The sequence below is a fragment of the Vulpes lagopus genome, chromosome 1, assembly GCF_018345385.1.
Source record: "Vulpes lagopus strain Blue_001 chromosome 1, ASM1834538v1, whole genome shotgun sequence".
Taxonomy (NCBI): domain Eukaryota; kingdom Metazoa; phylum Chordata; class Mammalia; order Carnivora; family Canidae; genus Vulpes; species Vulpes lagopus.
This window is the reverse complement of record NC_054824.1, coordinates 29,581,099-29,603,923: the sequence shown is the minus strand read 5'-3', so window position 1 is coordinate 29,603,923 and position 22,825 is coordinate 29,581,099. Positions and strand designations below refer to the sequence as shown.

At 36.5% G+C, this 22,825-nt stretch overlaps 1 protein-coding gene across 7 annotated transcripts in view; it reads right to left on the bottom strand.

The window, feature by feature from the left end:
* UBE3D (ubiquitin protein ligase E3D) overlaps nucleotides 1-22,825 on the bottom strand; it is a 156,688-nt gene that overhangs the window by 40,936 nt on the left and 92,927 nt on the right. The window contains exon 11 of one of the 7 annotated variants that reach the window (XM_041762618.1): nucleotides 15,548-15,919. The exons of the other annotated variants lie outside the window; for them this stretch is intronic. Coding sequence (XP_041618552.1) covers nucleotides 15,890-15,919 — 30 coding nt within the window. The 3' untranslated portion in view covers nucleotides 15,548-15,889. Of the gene's footprint in view, nucleotides 1-15,547; nucleotides 15,920-22,825 lie in introns of those variants that run through there. 7 annotated transcript variants of the gene reach the window in all.

The following is a 22,825-nucleotide window of genomic DNA, read 5'->3' as shown; positions in this document are numbered from 1 at the left end:
GAAGAAATAATGGAGAATCCATCCTATGGTGACCATAGAGGGAAGTATCAGACTTTCTGAGGGTAGGAGGTCCCCTGGATAAGTGACGTAGTGACATTTTCCCTAAAACAACCTGGTTGGCGTACTGGGCTCTGTTCCTGGCTGCACATGTAACTACTGGATACCCTTTAATAAATTCTGCTTCTGCTCAAACTAGCCAGGGTGAGTTCTATGGTTTCAAAGAAACCTGAAAATATGAGGAATGATGATAATGAAGCCTCTAAAACATGAAGAATAACAGTAGATGCACCACAAAATTACAAAAATACTAAATAACTATTATCTCACTGGTTGGTCCTTTGTTTGTACACAGTAGAGACTAAATTCTCATTTACAGGTGGGGAAACTTTCCCAAGATCACACAACTTATAAGCATATGGTAGAACTGGTATTCAAATCCACATATTTCTGGCTCCAGAGTCCGAAATCTCACACTGACATAAACCTCTCCCTTGATACAACCCAACAGGGGATATAAAAGAAATATCTAATGACACTTTAAAAATACTTCCTAAAGAGGGAAATCCCAGTGTGCTTTATCCAAGCCCCTTTTCAGACTCTTCAGTTCACTTTACTGTGACTTCTAAACTAAAACACAGAAATGGAATGAAATCCATATAAAAAGTGAGTAAGAATGCAAAAATTTGTTCAGATGCTTAATAGATCCCGGGAACCACACATATGAATGACTTTCTTTTTAAAGCCAATTCCTATCAATCACTAAAAATAAAACAATACTACAATCTCTCAGAGACATCTGAGAACATTAATATTGTTACATATATCATAAAAAGCAAAGGACAGGAAATATGAATTTTTAAAAATACAGTTCAACTATATCCTGATATCTGTAATCAGCTCTATATTGCAAATTGCCACTTCATCATGGTAATTTTGCAAATGTACTGGGAAGCTTTAGAAGACCTTTTAACACCTGTCTTAGGGAGACCAACCACCTTATATTAGCCCCTCTGCACATTTAGAAAACAAGATTCATTTACCAAGTCTGCTTAAATCTTAAAATATGAATGTATTCAGTGATAATTTTATTTTGCAGAGTAGAAAGAAACACAAGGGAGCTTCTAAATGTTGGCTCTCATTATACTTCCAATTATTTCAATTATTTCAGATTATGCATAAGGCATTTCTCCTTTGATAAAATGCTGGATAAAGATAACCAGGGGAATCTAAATAGCAGCAGTCTTTGTACATATGGTAAATTATGTTCTTGGGGGGGGGGACAAAAAGCTCTAAGTTAGGTGATGTAATATGAATTTGATTTTCTTATGGAGACACTATTGTAACAAAGCCTCGCATAACTAAACCTAGTCCAAAATTTATATATAATAATTATAAACATCTCATTTAATAAACTGTTCTGCATGATTTCAAACATAATTCCAAAAAAAACAAAATTGCAACCAAATAATAAAACCATGCCTACAATGATTCCTGCTTGATTTTATGTTAAAAACCAGAGGATAAAAAAAGGCATAATCAGAACCCATAGAAATAACAAATCTTTCTTTGGGTAAACATAAGATGTCCATTTAGCCCTACAAACCAATAAACTCTTTCTTAAGGATTTTCTTACTTCATAGGAATAAGTGGCTTTTCAATAGCCATGTTTGTCCTGTATGACCTTGGGCCCCGATCACATCTGACAGAGATAAACTCTGACCTAATAGAACTGCCTATCTTATCACAGAACTAAGACTTTTGGGAAAAAAGGGTGACTTAACTGCTTTTTGAGAAAATATCATTTTTGCTAAGCTTTTTTTATAATTAAAGACCCAGATATGGGCTTTCTAGAACTAAAAACCAGAAGATTTTCAATTTTCTTAAGATTCCAACTCCTCAACACCACCAGCTATTCTTTGAACATTGATGTGAAGGCACTGGAGTCTTTAAAAAGATGAAGATAACCAACATTTACTTCTTCAGCATTTTTCCATCCATTCTTTCCACTTCTCAGAATGTGAGTTCATACCATTACACGCTACAAGGCTCTGAAATAAATGGTGGCCAAACTGGAAGACAATTAATTATGGTGTGTACATGACTCTACATCAAGCCTTAGATGTTATCTTACATTTAATAGTAATAAAGTAAGCTACACTCAGTCTGATGTCTTAATTTGTATCCAGCTACCTCCTGGTCCCAACTCTCAAATGGAATTTGGCCATCCCCTAACACCTCTCTACTTTAGTTGGCATCAGTATGTTTCCTTTCTTAAGGCTCTAATGATAAGCCTTGGTCTAGTCCCCTATCTTGTACGGAATATTTTTGTTTTATTTTTTTGATTTGCTATCTTATATTTTAAAACTTTTATTTTGAAATATTTTTAAATTTAGATAAAATTGCAAAAAAAGTACAGAGCATCCCCATATGCAATTTACCTAGCTACTCCTAATGTCAACATCTTACATAATCACAAGATGATTATCAAAACTATGAAATTAATATTTGTACAACCCTATTAGGTAAACTACAGATCTTATTCAAATTTCACCAGTTTTTCCACTATTATTTTTCATTTGTTACATTTACAGCCCTAATCAATTTGGAGTTTATTGCTATGTATGGTGTTAACATATGGATCTAATTTTATCTTTTTCTAAAAAGCCACCCAATTGTTCATAGCAGCATAATTACGATAGTAAAAAAAATAGTCAACCAAATATCCACTAACTGATGAATGGATAAATAAAATGTGATATATCTATATAATGGAATATTATTCAGCAATAAAGAAGACTGAAGCATTGATCTATGCTATGACATAGATAAACCATGAAAACTATGCTCACTGAAAGAAGTTGATCACAGAAGACCACACTGTCATCATTTTTTAAAAACTCTGTAATTTTAATTTATATGTTCCCTTTCACCCAGGAGTTGTTTAATAAGAGAATTTATTAATACCTAGGTATAAAGGCTTTCCTCTTTTTTGTCCTTTTTGTTTTTGTTGGCAAACTGTGGCTTTTAAGCATTTAAAAGTGTCGTTTGTCATGTTTAATGCACTGTGGCTTGAATTCTGTGTTGTCTAGTATCAGAATCACTACCATTCCTTTTTGTTTCCATTTACACAATACAAACATAATTCTACCTTTGTCCATCCTTTCTTTTTAGAATATTTGAATCACTGTTTTAGCTAGTATCTGATATAGAATATATACTTGGGTTTTACAACGTAAGCCAAATTGTAAATCTTTTTAATAGGTAAATTAAGCCCATTCACATTTATCGTTAGGACTGCTATGTTTAGTCACACGTTTATCATAATATTTTATAATTATGAATTAAAAATAAAATTCCTGTTTCTTTCGCTACAAGAGGCACATATTGATATTTAGGAAAGTTTCTTACTTTAATTCTAGTGATTACCTTTGTACTTATATTTTTAAATGTTCTTTATTTAGGGGCGTGTGGATGGCTGTCAGTTAAGCATCTGCCTCCAGCTCAGGTCATGATCTTGAAGTCCCAGGATCAAGCCCCACATCGGGCTCTCTGCTCAGCAGGGAGTCTGCTTCTCCCTCTGCCCCTCATTCTGCTCATGCTCCCTCCCTCTCTTTTGCTCTATCAAATAAAAAAAAAAGTCTTAAAAAATTTATTTAACTATTCACCATATTACATTTCTCTTTTGGCTAGGGGTATTCTTTATCATCCATTTATTATCAATTCAAAAAATGATTTTTTTCTATTTTCATCTTTCTCTATCCCTTCTCCCTTCAGTTTTTTAGTTATACTATTTCAATTTTGTCACAGAACATGTGTGTTAGTCTTCTATCATCATGCTCATCTCTATTCTAGTCTTACATGAATATCTATATATATTTAAAGGCCATGATCAATGTTAGTACTATGCTGACGTTTTCTCTGTCATTAGTTGGGAATCCTCTAGTGTAGAGGTCAACACCCTTTTCCTGTAAAAAACCAGAAAGTAAATACTTCAGTTTTGTGGACCATATGGTCCTTATCACAAATATTCAACCCTGCCACAGTGTAGCAGAAAAGCAGCCACAGGCAACATGTAAATAAGCAACTATGGCTATTTTCCAATAAAACTTCACTTACAAAAATAGAGAGGCCATAGTTTGCTGACCCCTGCTCTAGCATTCTTTAAGAAGGACTGATAAATGCAGGATTCTCTAAATTTTTGTATAGTTAAAACTTTCAGTATTGCCTTGGTATCTGAAGGAGAGCTTGGCTGGATATAAAATCCTTGATTCACACTTTCTTTCATTGAGGCTTTTTCAAAAAAATGCTACTTTCATTGTTAAGTTTCATGCTAGTCTAATTATTTTGTCTTTGCAATTATTTGATCTTTTGGCCCAGAGCACCTGAGTATTTTATCTTTATCCCTGAAATCTAAGAGATTTAGTATGATATGATTTTAGTCTCAGATTTGGTCAGTCTACATTAATTTTCTCAAGTGCCCAGTAAACTCTCTCAACGTGCAGATTTGGGTCTTTCTCTGTTTCTGTAATTTATTTTTAAATTATAGTTTTAAATATTAGCTCTGTATCATTGTTTTGTTTCCTTTTTTTTTTTTTCCCCCTGAGGGACTCTGAAAAATATTTTTAAATGACTTCTTTGCTCATCTTTTATTCCCACTTCTCTTGGACCTAAAGGGTGGCAGAATAAGGCACTCCAAAATATGCCACTTTAACATAAAAATTATTTTGAGTTAAAGCATTTAAAAAATAGCAAATCAAAGGAAAACACATTGACCTTCCTTCTTTTTCTTAAAAGCAGGATATGAAATTCCCACGTGAAAGATGTCCTTCCTAAACCAGAAAGAAAGTAACATTCTTATCCAGGACCAGAAACTGAGACACAAAAATTTTTTGTGCAAAAACAGACCTTGTTAAAATAATTCTTACCTTTCTTTAGCCTGTTCACGTAGTTTCCCCCCAATTGCTTCCCTGTTCAACCTACTATAGAAGAATGTGGGTTTGGTCATTTCTTTGGGTCTTCATTCCTCATGAGAGTTTGTGTCATGCAAAACTTGTATAAATGTGTATGCCTTTCTCCTGTTAATCTATCTCATGTCAGTTTGTCAGAGCTTGCCAAAAAAACCTAAGAGGGCAGAGGTAAAAGCCTACCTTTCCTTCAGACCCTATTTCCTTCTTTCTTTATGTCATTTTCATTTTCCTGTCTATCTTCAAACCCCTTATTAAATTTTCATTAGAGTCTATTTTCTCTTCTTTTTTCTAAAGATTTTATTTATGTATTCATGAGAGAGGCAAAGGGAGGAACAGGCTCCTTGAAGGGAGTCCTATATGGGAAATCTATCCCAGGGCCCCAGGATCTATTTTCATTTGGGCACTTTTAAATGTATGCTTCATTTCTGAGACCATTTTGTCTTTCCATTTCCTGAGTTCCATCAAGTCCTTTTTTATTTATCCTGGTTTTTGTCCATTTTGCATTTCTGACTCAGAATTGTTTTTCATATCCTCAAGTGCCTGATGCCCTTAATTCTGTCTGGAGTGTGAATTTACACTCTTCTTTTGCCTCATGGTTATTTTGCAGGGAAGGATTTTCCTGAATTGATGGTTGTGATTTTGTGTTTTCTGATTTTCTGCAAAATTTCTCTACTGACTTTTTCTCATTTTTATGATACTGGAGTGGTTTTTAAAAAAAATCTCTATTTTGAAAGGAGCCCTCTTCTGTCAGACTAGCAAAGCCCAGGTACTTTACTGGGTTTTTCTGTCAAGTGTTTGTTTTGGTGGTGGGAAAGGAGTCCTCTGATTATGTAATTCTGTCTTACAGAACCCTAAATCCACCCCCACCTTCAACTTGCTTTTCTTCCTTTCTCCTTCATGTATTTGCTAAAAAGCACTTCTTTTCTTTTTACTTTTTTCCCCCTCCTCCAGAAGAAAGACTGCCCTAGTAAGTAATGCTTACCCTTTTAAATTATTACCCTTTAAACTGTATCTGTCTTCTTAAATGTTTTATCTGGTCCTATGCCACATGACCCTTTAAATCACACATACTTTAAAATCTCTTGCCTATACTCCAAGCTCTGATCTGCTTGGACATTTTTCCAGCATTTTAAAATTTAGGCTAAATTTAACTTTTCTAGTGGCCATTCAAAATCACCCTTAGGCACTTTTGCTAGCCTCTCTCTTCTGTCTTCCTTGCAGTTTTTCTTGTTCTGCTTTTGCTCACAAAAAGCCTTATGGCATAGTGGAGGTGGGAGGGAAGTATAAGGAACTGAACACCAGAACTTGTTGATTTTTTTATTTTTCTATTTACTCAAAGTTATTTTACACTTTTGGCATTATCTGTCTCCAAGTATGTGTAAAGAACTTTCATAATCAGAGAAGTTGTTTCATACTGTTTTCAGTTTTTGAGACTGATAATTACATAGCTCCCATTGTTTTCTGCTACCTAGAAAATGTATAGGATATTTTCTGTCTCTCCAGAGGATGGGGAAGGAGCAGGATACAAATTTTTCAATTTAAAAAATGACCACTTTAAGGGGAATAGCAGGGCTCTAGCTGACTGTTGCCAAGAATGTGGCAATACGAGAAGAATACATTTAATTTTGTGTATCCAGAGTCAAAATCATGCTATGACTTCTCTCATTGACTCTCAACACCTGCCAAGGCACATTTGTTTGTTTGTTTGTTTGTTTGTTTGTTTGTTTGTTTGTTTTAGAGGGAGGGAAGGACACAAAGTGGTTTATAAAACTGACAGTAAGTACCATATCCACAGTGAGGCTCTCTCCAAGCCCTCGACATTATGAAATCAAAGTAATAATCAACTTTTGACAGACATAAAATAATAAACCCTTGTATATCTAGAGCAAGTTTAGTTTAAATGGATTTTTAAAAGCACCTAAACACTATGTAGCAAGGTACATTCCAGATACTATTACCGGGTTAAAAAAGAAACAATAGAGTCAAGAAAAACTGAAAATACAGGGAATGGTTGAGCTAGCTCTATTGTCATTAAACGCAATTTCCTTTCCATTTCACACAACTCTAAAAGTAAAAACAAAGCCACAATCCATTTGCTTCTAGAAACTACTCTGCAATTTGTGACCTGAACTGCTGACAACATATAGCAGACAACTAAAAATCTGAGGATATGTAACTCTATCATGACCTAACATATTTCATTTCCTCACCATGCCACCCAACCCTCCTCAACAAATTTGACTTCAAAGATAGAGAGTAGTGGTAAAATGTGATACCAATTACATTAATTATAAAAACGGCCACACCTTGCCTTTTTTCTTTACAAAGTGCTGCAACACGAAGGGTATTCTCCTTCTACAGATATTAAAACCAAGATTAAGTCATAGAAAGCCAATGACAACACTAAAATTCTAAAACACATGAGAAATTGAACTCTAAATTAGCCACAAGGTTAACAGCTAGAAGATTAAGCAGCTGTAGACATTAAAGTAACAGAACAAATAAAAAAGACTTAAGAGCATGCTGATTTCAAATTCTCAGAAAAAATTCTGAAACTTGGTATCTTGGAAATACAAAATATATATCCATTGAAAGAAAACTCTATAATGGGGATAAATACCAGAATTTGTGAATTGGAAAACTCAGTACTAAGGGATTTATCCTGAATTCAGATATATATATATATATATATCTGATATATATATATATATATATATATATATATATATAAACATTAAAGAGACAAAGGAGAATAGTTTAAAAGACTCCAATATATGTCTCATAGAGGGTAAAAAGAAGGACATGGGAAGGGAGGGATAATGGAGATTTACCATACAACTGTTAACAGCTTTCCAGAACTAATTAAAGATAGGAGTCCTCAGATGAAGTGGTCTCAGAGTATTATGAAGAAAAAAATGTTTTTAATACAAACCTGGACATCACTATAAAACTATTCTACATCTGGCACAAAGATAAAATGTTACAAACTGCTAGGGAAAAAAGGATGGATTATCTTCAGAGGAATGGCAAATAATCTTACAACAGCTGTCTTATCAACAGAAATAGATGGCAGAAGGCAATGAGTGATCTCAAATTAAAAAGAGGTACAGAATTCTATACCTGGCTTAGTCATCGTTCAAGATTGTGAACAAAATAAAGACATTTTAGACAAAGAAAGATTAGGAGACTGTGCTATTTACAGGCTGTCAGTGAAAGGAATACTAAAGGATATGAAACGCAAGAGGAAAACAAAAAGCATGACAACTGATAAGTATGTATATGATAAACATTAAAATACTTAAAATTAATAACTAATTTATTTATTTTTAAGCAAAACAAACAAAAACGGTAGACAACAATGGGGAAGATGTGTGATGAAGGGGAAAATGTGCTCAACAGAAAGTTAAGGAACATGCTGGGGAAGACACAGAGTAGGAGGATCCTGAGCTCACCTCATCCCAGAGATACTCGAAGGCAAGCACATCCATTACAACTAACTCTGAAAACAGACTGGCAGAAAAGATCTTCCACACCTAATCACATAGAGACCACAGAGAAGAGGGCACGAGGGGCAGAGACATAGTCAGGAGCCAAACCTCTGGATGACTACCTAAAATTGGGAGGGACATCACAAACATTGAGAAGTGGGGATCCAGACCCACACTGGCCACCCTACCCTGGAGATTTGCACTGGGAAGATGAGTCCCCTAATATATGGCTTTGAAAATCAGTGGGACTTAACTCTAGGAGAGCTAGTGGGTGTAATGAAATGGAGTCCCCACCCTTAGAGAGCCCATGCTACATAGTTCAGCCTGAGACTGCAGAGAAGCAGCAGTTTGAAAAGTGCCTGAGGTCAATGAGATTTACATAATAATCTTACATTCATGCAGGAGGAACAGGGATTTATGGGAGATTTTTCTAGGCATGCGCCATTTATCTTGCTCTCCCCCAGCCTACACAGCCAGATGTTTGCAGAAGCCAGTTCTAATACTGCATCTACCTTGTTAGCACCAAATGTCTCACCTGGCATTCCCTAGCAGACTCATCTCCAAAGTGACTTGTGACCTGGGAAGGCAGGGTAGATAACCTCACACATCAGCATGCCCACAGTTCCAACAGCCAGACAGGCCTCTCAGCTTCCTGTGCAGAAAGTAAGTCCTGTGTTCTATGCACCTGCATGCAGCTGTAGCAGAGAGGCTAACTGCAGACAGTCAGGCTGAGTGCTGGCCCCACCTACCAATGAGCCCTTGCTGTCATAGCCAGGCCTCTCAACAGTGAGGGAATAAACCATGCCTAGTATACCCAGAGCAGGCAAATCAGTTCATTGCAGCCTGCTGGGCTGAAGGCAACTGCAGCTCTGCCACAACAGGAAGGCAGACACATCCCACAAAGGGAATACCACTTGATCACTTGGTTTTGGTGACCAGAGGGCATTGCACTACAGAGCACGAGAGAACCTCTTCTATATGAGGATACTACTTTCAAGATTGGGAGATATAGCTTACTTATCTAATATACAGAAACAAATGCAGAGTTACACAAAATATGGAGACAGAGGAATATGTTCCAAATCAAAGAACAAAACAAAAAAATCACAGAAAAAGAGCTAAATGAAATGGATTTAAGCAATATGCCTGATAAAGAGTCCAAAGTAATGGAAAAAAAAATACTCACTGGACTTGAAAAAAGAATGGATGAACTCAGAACTTCAACAAAGAGATAAAAAAAGAAAGAGAGCTGAAGAATACCTGAAATGAAAAAATACTCTACGGGGATTCAGCAGCAGATTCAAGATGCAGAAGAATGAATCAATGATCAGAAGACAGGATAATGGAAAGCAACTAAGCTGTATAATAAAAAGAAAAAAAATAATAATAGAGAAGAGGTTGGGGGAACTTCTTGATGTCATCAAGCATAAAACCATTCACAATATAAAAAATGACTAGAGTCAAAAGTTAGTAGGAGGAAGGAAATAATAAAGATCAGAATGGAAATAAATTTAAGATGAAAATAACAATAGAAAAGATCAATAAAAACAAAAGCTGGTTCTTTGAAAAGATAAACAAAATTGATAAACCTTTACTAGACTCATCAAGAAAAAAACGAACTCAAAAACATAAAATTAGAAATAAACGGGTAAAATAACAATTGAAATCACAAAAATACAAAGAATTACAAGAGAATACAATGAAAAATTATATGCCAAGAACCTGAACAACTTAAAAGAAATGTATAAATCTAGAAACATACAACCTTCCAAAACTGAATCAAGAAGAAACAGAAAATGTGAATACATGGGATGCTTGGGTGGCTCAGTGGTTGAGCATCTGCCTTCAACTCAGGGTGTGATCCTTGAGTCCCTCATTGGGTTCCCTGCATGAAGCCTGCTTCTCCTTCCTCTGCCTATGTCTTTGCCTCTCTCTCTCTCTGTGTGTGTGTGTGTGTGTCTCATGAATAAATAAAATCCTTTTTTAAAAAAAAAGAAAAGAAAATGTGAATACACAAATTACTAACACCAAAATGGAATTGGTAATAAAGAAAAAACAAACTCCTACCAAACAAAGGTCTAGGACAGATGGCTTCACAGGTGAATTCTACTAAAAATTTGAAGAAGAATTAATATCTAGTCTCAAATTATTCCAAAAAAATAGAAGAGGGAGGAAACTTTTCAAATTCATTCCACAAGGCAAGCACTACACTGATACCAAAACCAGACAATGACTACATAGAAAGAGAACAACAGGCCAATATCCCTCATGAACACAGATGCAAATACCCTCAATAAAATATTAGCAAAGCAAATTCAATATACATTAAAAGGATCATTCACTCAACTAAGTGGGATATATTTCAGGGATGCAAGGTGGTTCAATATTCATAAATCAATGTGATATAATACATTAACAAGAGTAAGGATACAAAACCATTTGATTATCTCAATAGATGCAGAAAAGCATTTGACAAAATACAACATCCTTTCATGATAAAAACACTCAACAAAGTAGGCTTAAAGGGAATATACTTCAACATAAGAAAGGCCATATATGAAAATCTCACAGCTAACAACATACTCAATGGGAAAAAATTGAAGCCTTTTCTCTAAGATCAGGAACAAGACAAGGATGTCCACCCTCACCACTTTTATTCAACATAGTAGTGGAAGTCCCAGCCAGAGCAATTGGATAAGAAAAAAAGGGGGGGGGGGGAAGGCATCCATATTGGTAAGAAAGAAGTAAAACTTTTACTATTTGTAGAAGACATGATATTATATAGAGAAAACCCTAAATACTTCACCAAAAAACTCCTAGAACTGATAAATAAATTCAATAAGGTCACACAGTATATAAAATTAATGTACAGAAATCTATTGAACTTATATACACTAATAATGAAGTAGCAAAAGGAGAAATTAAGAAAACAATCCTATCTATAACTGCATCAAAAAGATTAAAATACCTAGGAATAAATTGAACCAAGAAGGTGAAAGACCTATTCTCTGAAAACCAGAAGGCAATATGAAAAAGATTGAAAATGGCAAAAACAAATGGAAAGATATTCCATGCTCAGGGATTGGAACAATTAATACTACCATACTGTCCATACTACCGAAACTGATATAAAGATTCAATGCAACCCCTACCAAAATACTCAAGAGTATTTTTCATGGAATTAAAACGAATAAGCTAAAATTTGCATGGAACCACAAAAGACAGTATTTCACTTGAAATAATCCTCTCTGTTCCATCCATGTTGTTGCAAATGGCAAAATCTTATTCTTTTTTATGGCTAAGTAATATATATAAACCACAGCCTCTTTATCCATTCATCTATTGGTAAAACCAACTTTTCATCCCTGTAACTTATTTATTTTACAATTAGAAAGTTGTTCCTCTTCATCACTTTCACCTATTTTAAAAACCGACTCCTGGAGTAGTGAAACAGGATAGAAAGCCCAGAAATGACCCTATGCATAAATGGTCAATTAATCTATGACAAAGGAGGGAAAAATACACAGTGAAGAAAACAGTCTTTTCAACAGATGGAGTTGGAAAAAGTGGACAGCTACATGCAAAAGAATGAAACTGGAATAGTTTATGACATTTAAAAAATAAATTCAAAATGTATTAAAGACCTGAAACTATAAAACTCCTAAAAGAACACATAGGCATAATCTCTTGGAACATACTCTTAGCAGTGTATTTATGGATATATCTCCCCAGGCAAGAGAAACAAAAGTGGAAAATAAACTACTGAGACTACATCAAAATCAAAAGCTTTTGCACAGCAAACAAACAAAATAAAAAGGCAACCTGAATGGGAGAAGGTATTTGCAAATATATACCAATAAGGGGTTAATATCCGTAATATATAAAAACCTTACAGAACTCAAAAAAACAAACAATCCATTTAAAAGGTGTGCAGAAGATCTGAATAGACATTTTTCCAAAGACATATAGATGGCCAATAGGCAAATGAAAAGGTGATCAACACCACTAATCACAAGAAAAATGCATATCAAAACCACAGGACACATCACCTCACACCAGTCAGAATAGCTAATATCAAAAAGACAAGAAATAACAAGTATTGGCAAGGTTATAGAGAAAAGAGAACCCTTGCGCACTACTGGTGGGAATGTATATTGGTGCAACCAATGTGAAAAACATTATGAAGATTCTTCAAAAAATTAAAAATAGGAATACCGTAAGATTCAATAATTCCACTACTAGGTATTTACTGAAAGAAAAAAAAATACTAATTAGAAAAGACATATACATCCCTATATTTATTATAGTGTTATTTACAATACCCAAGATGTAAATCAACCCAAGCTACCAACAGATGAATGGATAAAGAAGCTGTGGTTTATATGTATTACTTAGCCATAAAGAAGAGTAAGATGTTGCCATTTGCAAGAACATGGATGGAACAGAGGGGATTATTTCAAGTGAAATAAGTTAGAGAAAGATAAATACTGTATGATTTCACTTACAAGTGGAATCCAAAAAAAACAAAAGAAATGAACAAACAAAACACAGACTTTTAAAAGTCAGAGAACAAATTGGTGGTTGCCAGAGGGGAGATGGTTACTGAGGGGAATGGACGAAATAGGTAAAAGTGATGAAGAGGAACAAATTTCTAATTGTACAATAAATAAGTTACAGGGATGAAAAGTACAGCATAAGGAACAGTCAATTATACTGTAATAACGTTGTATGGTACCTACACTTAATTGTAATGAGCACTGAGTAATGTATATAATTCTTGAATTACTACATTGTATACCTGAAGCTAACATAATAGTATTGTTTTTTTTATTTTTTCATAATAATATTGTATGTCAACTATACTTCGTATTTAAAAAATAGATAAAATATTAATAAAATTCTTGCCTGCTTGAAAAAGGTAAAGATATTGAACAATTTTGTTTTTGCTAGAAAATTTTCTATTCTATATATTTTAAAATTTTAAGAGCAACCACTAAGAAAAACCTGCACACTATTGCTTCCAAGACAGTAGAGTTTTTAAAAGGATTAAAAATCAAGATAACAGAATATGAAATAGAAGAAAAAAAAGTATGACAACCAAGAAATACATACTTCTCTCAACACTGATATGCAAAGATAGTATACATAATTCCTACTATATTAGAAATCACGATCATGTAAGCAGATTTAACACACCTATTTAAAATAAAAATATCAAGAAGCATATCTTCTATTTGCAGTGCCCTGATTTCTGCTAAAAACATTAGTATATTAGTAAGACTTGCTTGAAAAGTGGCTGACAGTGCAAATGGACAATGTCTCAAATGTTTATTTTCCTTACAAATGGTACCCAAACTGAAGTTAAATGAGAAGGAAAAGGGGGCACCTAGGCCTTAGTGGGTTCATCATCTGCCTTCAGCTCAGGTCATGATCTTCAGGTCCTGGAACTGAGCCCCACATCAGGCTTCCTGCTTAGCGGGGTCTCTGCTTCTCCCTCCCTCCCTCTCTCTCTCTGCCATTCCCCATCACTCATTCTCTCTCACTCTCTCAAATAAATAAATAAAATCTTTTAAAAAAATGAGAAGGAAATAATCATAATTTAAGACCAGATGGAAGAGAGTCAGAAGCATTGGAAGTGTGGACAAATGTGGTTGTTTATAAAGAACTACATATATATATATATATATATATATATAGTTCTAAAGAGACAAGAAAAGGCACCAGCACCTAAACATTACTCAGCCTTTTTTTTGGGGGGGGGGGCAGGGAGGGGCACTGGGAGAGGGAGAGAGAGAATTTAAGTGGGATCCATGCCCAGCACATAGCCCAACATAGCTCAATCTCACAACTCTGAGATCATGACCTCAGCTGAAATCAAGAGTTGGGACACTTAAGCAACTGAGCCACCCAGGCACTCCTCAGATAATTCTTTACTCCAGTTCAGTTTGTTTTCCTTTATTATAGCTTCGGACAATGCACCAGACACTCTTTTGTATGCTACAGATTAATCCAACTTAAATTGTTGAAACCTAACTGGAGATATTAACTCCACAAAGCCCCAGTTGAAGCTATAGATAGACCTTCTGCCATTCCAACATAATCATTCCTCTGCAACCATCATTTCCAGCTTCTACCCTAGTAAGAAGCAACATGTTGCCTCTCTATCTTAAGGGATGTTAGCCTTATATTAGATGCCAGCCTTTCTTCTTCAGGTGAACTTAATTCATAAGTTTTTACAGTACTGTGAATCCTTTAACTACTGAGACTCAGCATCAGTGGATTTCAGAGAAACCTAAGATCCAGGCAGGAAAGTGACTTTACTGGTCACACTGATGCAGGAGGAGCAGCTAAGAACAGAATCAAATCCGGTCTCTCACTTACATGCCAGGGCTTTTCCCCACTGTGTCACTTAAGTGTATAAGGGCAAGGATGGAAAGGACAATAAAATAACTTCATTTCTCACAGTACCTTTGGCCTGGTTACCCAAAACCTTTCCTGTTCTAAATTTCTTCACTTTGCTGAAGTTATTATTCGTTCCTAGGAGGGCTCACAGAGAGGTTCTCAGTGGAGGCTTAGAATAGTGCCACGTTCCAATCCATCATTTCCTTGAATGTTGGCATCAGTCCCAGGCTGTTGTCTCCCCCTTCCAGCCAGCAAAGCTCCTGTAAACAACACAGTGGCTACCTCTTTGGGAGAAGCAAGTTCAGTCATTTCAATCTTGATGCTACTTTATTTCTAAAAGCAGATATTTATCTTTAAGTGTCCTTTTCAAGGAAGCAAGACTCGGCACCAGGAAGCTACCTGACTGCACTACAGCTGTGCTGAGTGTGTGAGAAAGAATCAAGTCCTCAGGATCCCTGGGTGGCGCAGCGGTTTGGCGTCTGCCTTTGGCCCGGGGCGCGATCCTGGAGGCCCGGGATCGAGTCCCGCATCGGGCTCCCTGCATGGAGCCTGCTTCTCCCTCTGCCTGGGTCTCTGCCTCTCTCTCTCTCTCTCTGTGTGACTATCACTAATAAATAAATAAAATCTTTAAAAAAAAAAAAGAACCAAGTCCTCTCCTTAATACCTTCAGGCAAGGGGAAAGGTTCACATTTTAGAAAACTTTCTTGGAATAACCATATTTACAAATAAATGCAAACACAAAAGCACTGGAAAATTCCTAAGTCACAAATGTTTCCATGTGTATCAGGATCCAGAGTCAGACTCTGGAGGTGAACCCAAAAGTGGACGAATACTGAGGGAGGGTAGAAGGAAAAGGGAAGCAGAGAAATCAAGGGCTGTCCAGAGGATATCACAGCTTTCTTTTACTTCCTTTTCTCTGACAGCCCATCTGCCAGAGGACCTTCCCATGAAGGAGTAAGCTGGGTCTCTCAGGAAGAGCTGGAGGCCAGGCAGCACTCCAGTGCCATCATTTCCGACCCTTCTTTGTGGCTTCTAGGAAGATCTTGTGGCATGGACTTCATTCTTTTGGAGAGAAAAAAAAAAACAAAAACAAAACAACAACAACAACAAAAAACTACATAATATGGATTTACCTATTCTTCAGTTAAACACTTTGAAGATATTCAGGAGAAACTTAGTCCCATTAAGAAATAAAGTTATATTATTCAGCCTTGGTGAATAAACTAGGAACAGCGGGGAACAGACAAAATGCCTCTGTGTGAATCGACTTTAAAAGGAACATTACAATCGAATCCAATCTCCTCAATGTACAGATAAAAAAACTGGGACCCATATAGATTACCTAAGACCAGCATCACAAGCCGAGCTGGTGGCAGATCTAATGACTACACTATACCTTAAGTGTCCCACATCAGGGTGAGCAACTGTCCTATCAGACCAGGCTTGCCATGAGAGAGAGAGGGGACTCCAGAGGTTGTCTATCCTTGAGAGGAGGAAGAAACTCAGGCTGGGAGACACTGGTAAGTGTTCATCCTGAATGGCAGCAAGATGACTTACAGAGCTAACTAACATCTGGATTCTACAAAGCATCTGAGTGTACAAGGGAGAGGTCATGGTAGAAGGAAAAAAGGGGAAAGAAAAAATACAAGCTTTGTGACAACGATTCACTATTTCAACAGTCAGGGATTGTGTTAAGTGCTGGTTAATAATGAAAAGCAAAGACAAGAGGAAAATAATTATTAACCTACTTGAGCTAGAGATCAGGGTTTCATCATTATTAAAAGATTTTTCCTTTACATTTACTGGGAGTATATTCTATTATAAGTGTTTTTATACCTTGGTTCTGGAAAACCTTTATTAGAAACACTTTGGAGGATGCCTGGGTGGCTCAGCGGTTGATCATCTGCCTTTGGCTCAGGGCATGATCCTGGAGTCCTGGGATCAGTCCCACATGGGGCTCCCTGCAGGGAGCCTGCTTCTCCCTCTGCCTATGTCTCTGCCTTCTCTGTGTGTCTCTCATGAATAAATAAATAAAATCTTAAAAAAAAAAAAAAAAAAAGAAACACTTCGGATGTTTGTTAGAACGCAGATTCCTGGGTTCTCCTCCAGGGTTACTGGCTCAGAAGCCTGAATTTCAAACACTGACATATAAGAATCAACACTAGTCATAATGCCATCACCAAAGAATTAGATAGACCCTATTTGTCTTCCAGTCCTCCCCACAGCCATTTCAGAGTCAGAAGTGTAGAGATAGTGAGTGCCCTCAAATCACTAAGGTTGCTCAGAGCCTGCCAGGCCTTGCCATCAGGACTTCTCTCCCCACCATGTCAGGAAGGACAGATGGACTGAACTGGGCTGGATCACAGTTGGTTTAATTTTAAGATTCTATCTTTTTGGTCTAAAAGTCCAAATACATATCATTTTGTTAATGAAAACCATACCACATTTTCTGCCATAAGTATGCATTTCCTTTAAAGTCAGGGGAGGAAGAAAGTTAATGTATTAAAAATTAGTAAAACAAGAGATATTATTATTGATTTTCTGGGCCAAAACTCAATTCCTGCTTTTCTCAGTAGGGCCAAAGACAGAGCACCCCTAGCCCAGTCAAGCTCTCCTACCAAGTAGCAGCTCCTCAGGGTACAGGCCAGTGCCATGTATGGCCTGGAACTCTCCTGCTCTGTCTACAACCCTAGCTCCTTGGTAAGGATAGAAATTCCTGAGGAGTGGGGCACATGGCAGGGAATGTGGGCAGGGCGAGTGGCCTTTGGCTGGCTCACTCCAAGCTCTCTCTAGAGTAGGGCAGCATGGTAGTCAGGTATGAAAGGAAGCAGAGTGAGCCAGAATCCACACTAGGTAACTGCATTAAACTAAGGATACCTGCTCATTTTCCCAAACCAAGAATGCCCTGCAGGACAAAAAGGGATGAAGAAGGCAACAGCCTTTTCACCACCAAATTGCCGAGGCAATTCTCAGAAATCTGTTTTGAGGAGATTGAAAATAGAGCAGTAATCACTACCTATGAGACTGGATTCCCTAAATATAATGAGTAGCACTCAACTCCTGATTATCTCTGCCCACTGAGCAAAAAGGAAATCAGGAGGAAAGAAAGAATGCTGACACTTCTCAGGACTTCAGAGTACCAACACTACTGCCCTAATTCTCTGGAATGTGCACAAGGATTACCATCAAAGCTGAGCACAAATTCTATCAAGTGCCTGCCCATCTTAATGAAGGTCTATCCACCGCCTCCTCCGTCTGCAACAGCCCTTGGATATCTGCAATGGTTTATAGCCTTCCATTTTATCCATGCTCACCTAATAACAGGACCTTAATATGGAAGTCTCCATGCCAGGAGATGAAGCAAAGGAAAGAGGAGAATACTGCAGTATCTTAATTCCCCTCATTTCCAGTGAGGCCAGTTTTATACTAAAATATATTTCTATTTGTGTATATACATTTGCACATGCATTTTCAAAGAACATATAAAAACACTATCAATAATTACCCTATAATGCCAATATTGGTTATTCCCAGTGATTTCAATTTTTTTTTACATTTTTCTGTATTTCCCAATTTTTATCATGAAAGTAATCTTTTTATAAACAAATTATAAAATGTTACTTTAAAAGGTATTAATGGTTATTATTTATCCAGAGATGAACATGGTGTGCAACAGACAGATAAGGCCATTTGTGTTGTGCAGTGTCTAAAAGTAGATGGAAGAAATGCTGTGGAGACAGAAACCTCACTTTATCTTCTCTGTAGCCCTTTTGTTGCTACTCATCTGTAAAGTTCCAAGGCCTCTACCTAACAATTTCTTGGAGCCCTTATTGATTATATATATTTTTTAAATTGTTTAAGATTAAACCACAACTTCCTCCAAACTAGTGTACCATCAAAACTTTTTAACTAAGATGCCAACAAATTGCCAAATGATTAAACCAAATTTTCATGTGTTATTTTCCTTCCTTCTTCTCTCATGATGGAGGTTTTAGCAGGCAGTGAAAAAGCAGATGGATGGGAGAATTATTTGTAAAATTATTAATTTCTGAACTATTGAGAAGTTGAATATATCAGTTTTACATCATGGAAATGATGAAACTTAACTATCTGTGGACTTCTTAAAGCTAAAAATCAAACTACACACAAGTATCATAAATGAGAATTTTCTTCTTTAACCAGTATACAAGTCTCTTACTAAGACTCTTTATCTGCTTCACCCTTCCCCAGCAAACAGTGCATGCTTTCAAATCCACCTGGAGCTAAGAAAATTTCTCTGAACAACCCTAATTATCAGATGATAATAGATAAGCTCTATAAAGCTTTTGTTTCTTCTATCCTACATATTTTCACTATGTAATTCAATAACACAGCATTATACATAAAACTATAATCAGATGAAGCTCAACTTTTTTGCTAGGATCCATAATGCTTGAGAATGTTACACTACTCCCATGTTTGAAGGTTGTGGTTCTCTAAAGGATGATATTAATAAAAGAAAAACTGTTGCTGCCAGATGGTAAAAATAATATACTACAAAACCCAGGATTGTGAAAAAGGACCATTTGCCATTTTATTTGATGAAACTGTCATGGGATGAATAATAGAATCAGAAGACCTAGGTAGGCATTTAAAAAAAAAGAAAAAGAAAAACACATAGCCCTACATATTAGTAGTTACATAAACTTGTCTAGATTACTTTCTGTACTTTTTTTTTTTTTTTTACTTTCTGTACTTTAAAATGGGGTTTGTTGTTGTGAGGATTTAAATAAGGACAATGTCTGTGAAAATATGTACAATCGTTGTAGAACACAGCTATCTACCTGAGGGAAACAAAGAAGCTTTAATCTGGGGGCTCTATGTCCTTAGAAGTACCACCTGCATAGCTGGGAAGGCCTGGAGCGGCTGATGGAGCTGGAGTTAATGAGGTTAAGTGTGGAAGAAAACAAAAAAGATTTCCTCAGCTTGAGGCAGTGGTACACTCCTTATCTCTCAGTGAGTTTAAGTTTCCAGGAAGACTTCTTGGGAATTCTCTGTGGGGGTCAAACTGTAAGTTAGGAGAAAGAGAGAGAGAGAGAGAGTTAGGTACATGGCTCCATCTATTAATGGAGCCCTCTGCCATGTTACCACTAGTTGTTCCACATTTAGAGCTGACGGGACCCAACTGCAGTAGAAGTGGAAGCAAGTGCAAACTGAGAAAACAACATTCAGCTGTGGGTCTTTGGGGCTTCTGGCCTGATTAAGTGGTACACCAAGAGTGCCAAAGGCCGGTCTTGTTTCTGATAAGATGTCTGGATTTTATTTTCATTGCAATAAGAAGGTCACAGAAGAATTTTAAGCCAGGAGCAATGAAAGTCTATCCTTCTTCTTGGGGCACAACAACTATAGCATGTACTTAGCAATGCGTCAGTGATTCTTAACCAGATCCTATATTCTGTTTGTTCATGATCATCTACAGATATTAAGGTATGGTAACACGGTACAAGTTAAAATTACAACAAATCCGGGGATCCCTGGGTGGCTCAGCGGTTTAGTGCCTGCCTTTGGTCCAGGGAGCGATCCTGGAGTCCCGGGATTGAGTCCCGTTGTTGGGCTCCTGGCATGGAGTCTGCTTATCCCTCTGCCTGTGTCTCTGCCTCTCTCTCTCTCTCTGTCGATCATAAAAATAAAAAAATAAAAATAAAAAAAAATACAACAAATCCACCAAAAGATATCCCTATTTACCTGGAAGAAATGTTACATTATAATTTAAGAAGTTAGAATTTCATGTATGTTAATAGCTCTAATTAATAAGATAAACCTTTCCTTTTGGGATTTGGCAGTGATAACAGCCCAAGCAGGAGTGCCATTTGAATCCCTGGAAACCTAAAATAACATTTTTACAAAAAAAGCAGCAGTGCTCACAGTAACTAACTTGGCCTGGAAAATAGAGAATTGGAAATGTAAAGATGGTATCTTTAACAAGTGTCATTCTACTATTTTACAGCTCTTGCCAATACAGCACTTTAAAGGATATGCATTACAGTGAATTTCCAATTGAAAAAGTAAATCCCAAATATGGGCAAAATTAGCAGTCCCACTCCTTGCCATTGTAATAAATGATTAAGTAGGTGTTACAAAGATGAAAAAGCAGAGCATCTCTTTCTAATCCTGACAGACATCCTCCCCTTCTTCACTGATCCTTTATCTTGCAGTGAAGACCTGCATAAGGAAGTTGATTCCTGGTATGTTCCTGATACCTGGTATGTTCCTGATAAGACACTTTTCGTGAATTTGTGCCAAGTTTCTATGAACCTCGGAAACTGGGTGGGTATCTGTGCTCCTGATTAATACTGTTCAGCAAACAGACCAAAACTACATGAAGTATAATCACTAACAGGGAGGGATAGTCAGTCAGAGAGCTCCTGTGGTTGAGCTGCTTTGAGGCCACTAACTCAACTGGCGGCAGTCAGGGCTTTCATGCCCATGTGCCTGGGCATGAAAAAAAAACATGAGCCTGAGTTGAGATCATGAAGACATGATGGCCCCCTCTGTTTTGGGGTCAATATAGAATGGGCCTCCACTCCTCTCAATTCCTCCACATCCTAAAAGGTAGATTTTCTACCTTTAATCTCTTTCAGACTTGAGACTACTTTGTAATAAAACTATTCTCAATTTACATCACATATGGATGATTATTCTATCTCCCTCATATGCTGCAACATCCTCCAAGTCAGAGTCATCACTCTTGATCCCCATTCACCCATTATACAAACATTTCAAATAGTATATGAGAAAGTAAAATAAAGAGTAAATGTCTTACAGCCTTACTCCCCAAAGATGACCACTATTAAGTTTCTTGCATCTGTCCCCATAAATGTTTGTGGGCATATACAAACTTCTATGTTATTCAATGTTTGGTCCAATGAACAAAACTTAAAAGAAATATGGATATACAGAATTTTAAGTCATTTCTGGTTTAGGGTAGTATATAATTATAAGTAACTGCAAAATAAGATGTGTATGGACATTCCAACGTAATAGACATTCCAACGTAATACAACCTGCCTCCATCAACCACTCATACGGTCTCCACCTTCCAGGACTTCAGCAAGTATTGCATTTGGGTAGCAGGTGGAATTACCAGAGCACAAGCCTGGTGAGTCCAGCTCTGTCTCCAACACATGGTGGGTACTCCCTAGCCAAGTCACTCCACCTCTCTGAATCTCAGTTTCCTCTCCTACAAAAGGAGAAGGTATATTCAAAGGTCCCTTTGAGAGTTCAGAATTGAAGCTGATAATCAAGTACTGATAAATAAAACAGGTACACCAAGGCCAAAGTATGAAAATCAAACACAATTATCACAGCTTACCAGGAAAATAAGGATGCAAATTAGACTGGAGCAGTTATTTGAAAAATATTTTTAATTGAGGTATAACTGACATATAACATTATATTAATTTGAGGTGTACAACATGACTTCATATTTATATACAGTGAAAAATGATCATCACAGTAAGCCTAGTTAACATCTATCACCATCCCAATTACAAAAATATTTTTTTTCTTGTGATGAAAACTTTTAAGATCTAATCTGTTAGCAACTTTCAAATACACAATGTAGGATTATTGACAATAGTCACCATGTTGCACATTATATCACCAGGACTTACTTATTTTATAACTGGAACTTTGTACCTTCTGATTGCCTTTACCCATTTTGTCCTTTCCATACCCATGAACTTGGATTTCTTTGGTTTTGTTTTTTATAATCCACATATAAATGAGATCATACAGTATTTGTCTTTCTCTGTCTGACTTATTTCACTTAGCATAATCTCCTCTAGGTCCATCCATGTTGTCACACATGGCAAGATTTTATTCTTTTTTATGGTTGAATTATATATATATATATATATATATATATATATATATACACACACACACATATACCCCCCCCACAACTTCTTTATCCATTCATCCATAGAT